Here is a 9,718-nt window from a genome sequence, read left to right as displayed (position 1 = left end):
GCTAGGATCCCTTCCAGAACCTCGCGTCCCCACAGATATTCTGGATGAAGAGCTCAATGAGGGAACGTCGGTTCCAGGATCCCTTCCAAAACCTCACGTCCCCACTGATATTCTAGAGCAAGAGCTCAATGAGGAAACGTCGGTGCCAGGATCCATTCCAGAACCTCGCGTCCCCACAGATATTCTGGAGGAGGAGCACAATGAGGAAACGTCGGTGCCAGGATCCCTTCCAGAACCTCACGTCCCCACTGATATTCTGGAGCAAGAGCTCAATGAGGAAATGTTGGTGCCAAGATCCCTTCCAGAACCTTGCATCACCAATGACATTCTGGGGAGAGAGCTCAATGAGGAAACGTCGGTGCCAGGATCCCTTCCAGAACCTCACGTCCCCACTGATATTATGGAGCAAGAGCTCAATGAGGAAACGTCGGTGCCAAGATCCCTTCCAGAACCTTGCATCCACACTGATATTCTGGAGGGAGAACTCAATGAGGCAACTTCAGTGCCAGGATCCCTTCCAGCTTCTCATGGTGAGCAGTGAGGGCAAGTGATGGCGGGTGAGGTAGTATGCCAGCGTTTGCGTCTGACCCCCTGTTGCTTCTTCTCTCTTGCATATGTTCCTGAAGGCCCTGCTGCATGTCTCCGCTCCCCTGGGTCCGGTTCATTATCATCTTCTGCCTCGCTGGAAGTTGGCTCCATCCCACCCTCCACCTCCACCTCTTCTTTCCTCCTGCATCCCTCTTCCCCTCCTCCTTCTTCCCCACATCCTCTAGAGCTGGAACTCAGCAATGTAAAAGAAATCCTGGAGAGTTTGATGGATTTGCAATTCCATCAGCTGAATGACCGTAAGTCTCACAGAGGCAGCACCCCTTTTCCATCCTCATTGTTGTTTTACAATCTAAAACACTTATAGTCTAAAAACAGAGATGGGCAAGCAATAGAGGAAGGAGAGGGAAGTTGAGGTTGGAAAAGCGGGCGAACGATATGTATGTATTTCAACTGTACCTCCTTAGGACCACGGAGACCTGGGTTTGAATTCTCATCCAGCCATGAACCTTGCTGGGTGACTTTGGGCCAGTCACTTGTCCCGCAGTCTAACTTAACTTTTAGGGTTGTTAGGAGGGAAAAAATAACCATGTATACCTCCCTGAGCTGCTTGAGGAAGAGCAGAATGTGAATATTAAATTCATGAATGCTAATAATATGAATGCTAACATCAGCCCTTTTGAGTTCAAGCTGGGCTGAAACAAGAAACCAAGGAGGATGACATACAATTGTGCTTATCATAATCCTCCTTATAGCATCGTCAATGTACATGGGCAAAAGTTCCCGGCCACCAGGAACATACAGTCTAAAGTTTGGCTTTGGAGAGAGAAGGGAGGAAGAGGAAGAAAGCATAAGGGGCATTCAGTTCAAGCTGATGGAACTGCCTCTGCTGAGGCATTAAGCCAAAAGCTGCGCAGAGGAGAGGGGTTGCATTGGAAGGATAGGAGAGCGAGATGGGCCCACATGAGTGGCGGTTCCAGACCCAAGGGTCAGCGAAGGAGAAGAAAAAGAGTAGTTATAGAGAGCAGGAGACCTCCAGGTGGCTGAAGACAGAAGCTGAAGGAGCAAAAACCAACCTGACAGGGTGCAAGTTGGGGGAGGGGGGAGGATCAGTGCAGAGGGACAGGGTGGGGCATAGCCATGGAGGGTTTTCAAGGTAGAGATGGGAAGTCCGTGCTGGGCATGGCAAGGGACTAGAAGTCAGTGCAGGGACTGGTATTGTGGAGGACAGGCCCCTTGACCCTGTTTGTTTTCTTTCCTTCAAGGCCAAAGACACCTCCGCATCTGCCAGGGATGTTTGCAAAACCTCAAGGCACTGAGGGGAGATCTCCGAAGACTGCAGAGCAGACTGACAAGGGTGGAAGCCACTATGGGGATCCTGGTTCCTCCAAGGGAGCTGGATGTTGAGGAGGAAAAAGAGGAAGACAAAAACCAGATAGTGCTTCATCCATAGGTAGCAATAAAATGCTGAATATTTATTTATTTAAAAATATTAAACATTTGTTTTAATAGGATAGGATGTAGAGATAAAACAGCAACAGAGCATGCATATTTACTGCTTAAAAATAAAAAGTTGATTGAAAAGAAAATAAAGTTGTCTTACTTTGAATATTCTTTGGGCAGAGTTGGGTAAAAGTGTCTTTGGGTCAAACCCAGCCACAGAAAAGGCTCTATGACCAATCCACCTGGGGCCAAGAGATGTTCTGAGAAGTTCAAGAGGTAGCTCAAGATAGACTGTTCCTTGCCAGGAGGCTTATACAGAGCTTGTCTGCCCCAATATGTATGGCTAGGAGGCCTGATTTTGGCCCTGAAGAGGGATCTGCCTCTTGTGGAAGAGGATGGAGTGGTGATGCAGAAGGGGAAGCTTGATTTAGGGCAGGGCTGCACAACACCAGCCCTCCAGCTGCTGTTTGACTACAGTTCCCATCAACCCTGACTATTGGCTAGTGCAACTGGGGACTATGGGAGCTGTAACCCAACAACAGCTGGAAGGCCCAAGTGGTGCAGCCCTGGGTTAGGTGAACCACTCAGGGCTGCTGGGTGGCAGGAATAATGGAAACAAGGCCAAGTGTTCCAAATGGGAAGGAGGCCAAACGTTATTCTCCAGCCCCCTTATTTTCCAACCAAGAGCCAAAGCAGCGGCTGGAGGCTTGGATCCAGGCAAAGAGTCAAGCTGAGTGACTGATTTGGCCCTGGGAGAGCAGCTAGGAGGAAATCTTCCCCCATTTCCTTTGCAGGAAGAAAAGCCATGGGGGTGGCTCTCTGTAGAGCATGACACTCCCAGTAGAGAACAAAAATGGCAACATTGATATCTGCCTCCTCCCAGGGCCTTCCGGCCCTGCTGACCTTCCAAGGAAAGAACCAAAAGAAGCAACCTCCATATCAGATCCCCTTTGAGGATGTTCCATCCCTGCTGATCTTCCAAGGAAAGAACCCAAAAGAAGCACCCTCTGTATTAGGCCTTCTTCCAGGGCCTTCCATCCCTGCTGAGACTCAGAGAAAAGGACCTAAAGAGGCAAACTCTGCATCTGGTCCCCATCCAGGACATCCCATCCCTGCTATGAGCAATCTCCCAAGTATGGGCAATCCACACTTGGGGGAAAGAACTCAAAGAGACCATAGGCGGAACTGGGGGGGGCAGGCAGGGCATGTGCCCTAGGAGCCACTGAGGTGGGGGCGCCACGCAAGTTCCTGCCACCCCCACCCCACTGCCCACTTGCTCAGCCCCAGGGCCCCTCAGCCACTTGCCTCAAGCTCCGGCCTAGGATCAGCGAGGCCTAGTTCGGAGCAGCCTGCAAACTGCAGAGCTCTTCTCTCCCTGCCTCTAAGCTGATTGGTGGGTGGGCGGGGCTTCCAGAGAGGCCTCCGTGTAGGCCTCCCTGAAGCCTGAACTCGGCAGGCCCCAGCAAGCCAGGAAGGAGGCTGGCAGAGCTCCCTGTAACAGACCCTCCTTGCAGCAGACCAGACCATTCAGCACAGCTTTTGCAAGGTAGGCTGTAAATTCCTTTTTGTGGTTACCCCTGTATATAGGGATCTGCTTGCCATAGGGCTTTGATATGGGTGGTGGGGGTGGGTGGGGCGAGACTGAGAAGTCTCTGAATGTTTAATTTAAAACAGACTGAAAAATGTGCTGGCTTTAAAAACAAAAACTATCTAAGGCCTATAAGTGGCTGGTTTCAGGGCAGAAAATTACAAAAACTTCTGGAACAAAAATTTATTCATTCTTTCTTTCATTCATTTATAAATGCACTTATGTTCAAGTTGTTTTGCAACCCAGAAGGTCTGAGTGAGAACTGTGAAGCATGTGTTGTGCTTTTATTTTATTTTATTTTTCTTGTGTGTGAACTGCTCTCTAATAACTTGCAGGGACTTCAGGGTAAATCTGGCCAACATGTGAATGCAGCACCTCTATTCCAGAGGAGATGTGTGTTAAAGGGCTTTAAAAGCCTCGTGTGAAAAAACTCCTGGAATCAAACTTTACTGAATTTGTTCAGAATTCTGAGAAAACAAACATAGGCTCACTCTGCATGGTTGAAAGTCTCCTTTGGTAATCTGCAGCGAGGGGGCCATTTTAATAATTAGCGTTGCTAGTGTGTTCTAGGCATTAAAAGTAGCACAAATATATAGTACTCAATGTATATCACTATATATTGTGAAGTGTGCATGTGTGTATTCAGTGAAATGTATTTCCAGGCAGCATACTTATTTTGAAAGATCAGACTTAAATCCTTGGGGGCCTGGGGTGTGTGGAGGCCCTGGACTTTGAGGGGCTGGGGGCCCATTTTAAAATCTCATCTTGGCCCATTCCAACCTTGCTATGCCCCTGGCGGTCACTACACATGGGTTTCTGCACAAGACCTGCACAGAAGAAACTTCCATGTAGAAAATGTGTCTCTTGTAAATTGACCCTGAATTTTCCATCCATGACTGGGATATTTGAGAGTTAGAGTCAATAATAAAAGAACAGCACACTGCTTGTGACAGGAAGGGGCAAATTACAATGATTTCTTAATCTGGAAGGGGTTGCTTTTGGCCCTGGCAGAACTTGGCTGTCTGCTCCTGTTGCAAATGCCTCTGTCTAGTGTGGCAAACTAATGTATCCTCCTCCCTCTTGGTGTCAAAGTAAGCACTGGTGTGGTGAATGCACATATACCCCATCATGAGCCAACAGTCATCATAAGACAAAGGCTGGCAGGAATCATTCACTGGTTTATAGACACGCCCCCAACACCACCACCTTCTTCTTTCCCCTATTTTGCTAGTGGCTATTTGGGCAGGTGATCCTCTAGGACAGGGCTGCTCAACTTTGGCCCTTCCGCAGATGTTGGCCTACAGTTCCCATAATCCTTGGCTATTGGCCACTGTGGTTGGGTATTATGGGAGTTGTAGTCCAAAAACAGCTGGGGGGGGCCTAAGTTGAGCAGGCCTGCTCTAGGACAAAGTCATGTTTTTTAAAAAGAATGAGATGAGACAGAGAAAATGACACTTGGAATCCTTGCATAACTCTTGACTGTTGTTCTAAGTCTTTTACAGAGATGGCTCATGTTTTCAGGTTTTGATCAACAACCATGTCTAGATGGTACAGTCACAGTGTTCCTTTTAACAGGGCTTTCCAGATATTATTGACTACAAGTCCCATCATTCCTGTTTGGACAGGGGCGCAATTTCAGTGCTTGCCCTAGGCGCTATTTTCCCTAGTTACACCTCTACCTGCCAATCCAATCGAGAGAAAAACGTTTCTACTCAGCTCCACAAAGGGCAACTAACTGAAATCTGCACTATGCTCCTGGGTGTGTGTGGGGGATTTCTTCTCAAACGCCAATGGAGAATCCGAGTGAGCAAGAGCCACCCATTTGGGTTCCCCAGGCAATCAGCTCACCCCAAATGCCTTGTGCGTCATTAAGAAGCTGAGATGAGGCAAACAAGCCACACTCCGGGACACGCCTGGGTGATCGGCTGATCAACATTTTACCTAAAGTAACATCCAACATAAACTGTAGGATTTCCATTCAATTAAAATAAGGATTTTTGGAAAATACCTAAAGTATCTCATTCATTGGGGGTGTGGTGGGGGGATTCCAAATATCCCTACATTGTTATAAGACTCATTCAAAATCTGGAGGTTTATTTTCAGATATAATGATGAATGAATTCTGAGAGAAATAGAAAGAATTTTAATAAAACTAGCAGAATTATGTATAAATACATGGGATGTTTAAGACAAAACTCTCTAGTATATTTGGGGAGATACCATGTAGCACTGAAACAAAGACCAGGAATAATAAGTGTACGGTTATTCAACTAAGCTCCACAGTCAGTGGAACATGAACAGAAATCTTATCGTGGTGTTGAATTTAGTTAAATGCAATGGGTGCAAGATGTCAGTGCTGTAGTTTCTCATATTTAGTATTCATGATGTGGAGGCAGAAAGAGTCCCACGATTTTTGAAAATCATTTGAGTGTGCAAGTTGGAGTAATTAATCTTCCCTGCCTGATTGCATTTTTCTTCCACACCTTCCATTTTTAGTCTTCAAAAGGCAAATCGCAGAACCTCTACTTATACTGCAAGTACAATCAAAACATGGCAAAATGAGATAAAGATATAGATAGATAGTCAAAGATAATGTTGTGATGTGCAAATGATACACAGGAATCATCTTGCTTTCTTAATCAACTGTTGCCCTCAGAATGGAGGTTTTATATTTGATCTGTTGCTGACAACTAAAATGAATAGAATTACTATGATAGGAAAAAACCTAATACTGTATGTTGGAGAAATCTGAGGAAAACTGGGCCATGATGCAGGAATTCTAGGAACATAAGAAAAGGCCTGCGGGATCAGACTAGCCCATCTAGTCCAGCTTCCTACTTTCCACAGTAGCCTTTCAGATCCTTTTGGAATTTCCACAGGTCTTGAAAACAACAGCCCTCTCCTACTTGAGCTCCAGAAATCGAAATTTGATGACATGCTACCTTTGTTCATGTGCCATCATAATATTTCTGTCAGTGAAAAAAATACATATTCTGACAATGAGCTCACCCAAGGGTTACCATCTTTTTACCTATCATACAATGCAAAACAAATATAACATTAACATCAAGAGCTGACTGCAACCAAGTCAATAATGCTTAGCTAGTAACACAGAGTGCAATCTAGTCAATGTTAAGCACATTTAAATCCTGCTGGTCCCAAATGCCTAATGCTCATTACAGCCAGATGTGTGCAACTTTAAAAAAATAAGTTTCTTGTCTCTGTTATTCTGTGTGGTGATCTTTTTCATGCCAATATGCATTGTGGGGGCTTGCACTTATGATGTCACAAAAATTGCTTGGTTTTGTTCTGTAATTGGATCGTTTTCATTTCCATTGGTTTCAGTGAGGTAACCACCTCCTTTTTGCATGTCCATACTTTTGTAGTTTCCTTACAAATATACATGAAATTTGCAAGCATGCAAGGATGCCTCCTATGTCTCAACAAATTTCAGACTGATATAACCAAGGGAACACATTTTACAAGTGTCTGGCTGCCCCGACCTATCAGACAGAGGAGGGAGGCGAAAGCCAGCAGGGAAACCCAGCCAGCAGGCAGGAACACACAAAGACATTTTCCGCGAAGCCCGGAACCAAAACAGGTGGCCAGACTGTGGCGGCGATGTTGGAAGAGCAGGAGACGCCCAACAATGATATCACTGGAGCACTGCCGCAGGATGAGGGGGCTGGGTCGGGAGGGAGGCAAGGCAGCCTGAACAAAGGGATTATGTGCCTTTAATAAAGATGACAGGAGAGGAAATGGTGGAGGAACCTGGATGGGAGGCAGGAGTGAGAGTCTGTCAAAGCAGTTGGCCAGTGATGAGAGGCAGACAACCTGGAAGAGGCTGCAGCTCCTGGTGAGGAGTCAGCCTTGGAAGAAAAGCCTGAAAGATGACTTAGGGTGTAGTAACTAGGGGTGTGCAATTTGGGTTTTCAGATGATTTGGCTTGGACCCGAACCGAATCACCCCTGTTCTGTTTTGTGCCCGAATCTGGGTCACCCGAATCACCCTTGATTCGGTTCGGATTCGGATTTAATCCGAATCTGAATCAATTCAGGGGGGTAAAAGGGGGCCAGGGGCAAAATTTTGGGGTGGGGTGGTAGTGCCCAATGGGTAGAGTCTACCACCCCGATTTCAGGGGGATTGGGCAAAGTCCTGATTTTTGGTGAATTTTTGAAGTTTTAGTGACTTTGGGGCAGTTCGGGGGCATAGCATGGGATCTGGGCAAAAGGAGTGGGGTGGGGTGGTAGTGCCTAATGGGTGCAGGCTACCACCCCAATTTCAGGGGGATTGGGCAAAGGGCTGATTTTTGGTAAATTTCTGAAATTTTCATGTCTTTGGGGCAGATTGGGGCAGAAAGTGGGGCCTGGGGCAGAATAGTGGGGTGGAGTGGTAGTGCCTAATGGGTGGAGGCTACCACCCCAATTTCAGGGGGATTGGGCAGAGGGCTGTTTTTTTGGGAATATTTGAAGTTTGGGTGTCTTTGGGGCAGATTGGGGGCAGAAAGTGGATCTGCCCCAAAGGAGTGGGGTGGGCTGGTAGATAGTGCCTAATGGGTGGAGGCTACCACCCATCCCCAATTTAAGAGTGATTGGGCAGAGGGGTGAATTTTGGTGAATTTATTTTTATGAGGTTTGTCTTCATAAGGTGAAGTGTGCTAAATTGATTACTTCCTCATATTATTCATAGTAATAGATAGTGTGAAAAAGTGAAAGTGGGGTCATGAGAGTTGTCTAATTGAAAAAAAATCTCATTTGCTATGATACAATGAGAATTCACACCTCAGAAGTTTTTTTGAGGGGGGGGGGGTGGAATGAGCTGTTCAAATAAAGACAAGCTGCCTTCCCACTCATAAAGAAAGCCATAGTATTGGTACTTGGCACTTTGTGAGTCTTCCCGAGGAATGAATTCCACAAATGGGTGCCATCATCAAGAAGGCCCTTTTTGTGATCATCGTCTGCCTTACCTCAAGTATTGGAGGCACCCAGAGGAGAGCTGAAGCTGATCTCCCTGCAGCATGGGTGGTCTGATGTGGAGGCAAGCATTATTTCAATTACCCAAGCCATTTAGGGCATTTAGTTGAGTGGAAAGGAAGGGGAATGCAAGAGTACATGTAATTAAGACTTCCTAGATAAACATTAGTGACCCTCCTTTCTCCTCCGCCCCAGTGCCTAACCTTGGTATTTATAAGTGACGTTTAAAATGCTCAAAACCAGGGGCATACCATTAATAAGACACACACAGCCTGGCCCACAGCTTCTGAGGGGCCTTCAGAGGGGGCCCCAAGGCCAGTCCTTGCCCTCTCTCCAGTCCCGTAGCCAGGAGTGTGAACTGCAGTCCCCCCAAGCAGGTTCTCTGAGACTCCTGTTTTCCCTTTGATTGATTGATTGATTGATTGATTTGATTTCTATACCACCCTTCCAAAAATGGCTCAGGGCAGTTTACATTAAAAACCTTTGTTAGTCAGAGCAGAGGAGAGCAGCTGCAGCAGCAGAGAGAGGCTTAAAGCAGCCCTGTCTTTCCCCAGCACCAGTCCTCCTTGTCTTGAGCTCCAACCCCACTCAGCAACTGAGTGCAGCTGAAGGACAGAGCTAGGACTGGGAGCTAACAAGTTGTTCAAGTGGAAAGGAAAGTCAAACAGTTGTGTGGTTTTTGTGTTTGATTTGTTTTGTTTCCTGATTCCCACATTTATGATGTATGTGTGTGTGTGGAGAGAGAGAGAGAGAGAGAGAGAGAGAGAGACAGACAGACAGACAGACAGACAGACAGAGAGATTGTTTGTTTGTGCCAGAGCTATTTTTAACTTTTAAAAAATGATTTTAAATGATTGGGTTCTTCCCTCTAAGTCCTGATGACTGATGTGAAGTGATCTTCCAACTTGCAACGAGTCATTTTCCTCTCTGTGGAAAGGAAAGAGGGGGTGGTGGCAGGGGGTTTATTGATTGGTTCTTTGATAGTGCTGTGGTTGTTGAAAATATATTCAATTGTTTTTCAACCAAACAAATTCTCAAAAAAAAATTTTTTTCCTTGCTCCCAGAATGGCTCAAAATACTTGAGGGTTAGGGAAGAGTGGAGCTAGCCTAGCATCTTTCCTGAATCTTTGATAATTTTGAACTGGTTTGCCTTGATTTCCCTTCACCT

General features: G+C 46.2%; 1 protein-coding gene across 1 annotated transcript; it reads left to right on the top strand.

Annotated features, from left to right (window-relative positions):
- Positions 1–251: 251 nt before the first annotated feature.
- LOC128324680 (uncharacterized) lies at positions 252–2,083 on the top strand. The gene is made up of 3 exons (XM_053249498.1): positions 252–530; positions 627–845; positions 1,812–2,083. Exons 1-3 carry the CDS (start codon positions 281–283, stop codon positions 1,997–1,999), a joined length of 657 nt encoding a protein of 218 aa, XP_053105473.1. The 5' UTR covers positions 252–280; the 3' UTR covers positions 2,000–2,083.
- Positions 2,084–9,718: the final 7,635 nt, after the last annotated feature.

This window comes from Hemicordylus capensis, chromosome 4 (genome assembly GCF_027244095.1).
Source record: "Hemicordylus capensis ecotype Gifberg chromosome 4, rHemCap1.1.pri, whole genome shotgun sequence".
Classification (NCBI taxonomy): Eukaryota; Metazoa; Chordata; class Lepidosauria; order Squamata; family Cordylidae; genus Hemicordylus; species Hemicordylus capensis.
The sequence above is the reverse complement of the archived record's forward strand: the minus strand, read 5'-3'. Positions and strand labels throughout refer to the sequence as shown.

What these genes read in the sequence shown, in the direction of transcription:
- LOC128324680 (XM_053249498.1), top strand. Translation starts at nt 281, where the DNA reads ATGTTGGTGCCAAGATCCCTTCCAGAACCTTGCATCACCAATGACATT. An exon ending in ATCCCTTCCAGCTTCTCATG is followed by an intron (nt 531 to 626) that starts GTGAGCAGTGAG and finishes ATGTTCCTGAAG; the next exon opens with GCCCTGCTGCATGTCTCCGC. An exon ending in ATTCCATCAGCTGAATGACC is followed by an intron (nt 846 to 1,811) that starts GTAAGTCTCACA and finishes CTTTCCTTCAAG; the next exon opens with GCCAAAGACACCTCCGCATC.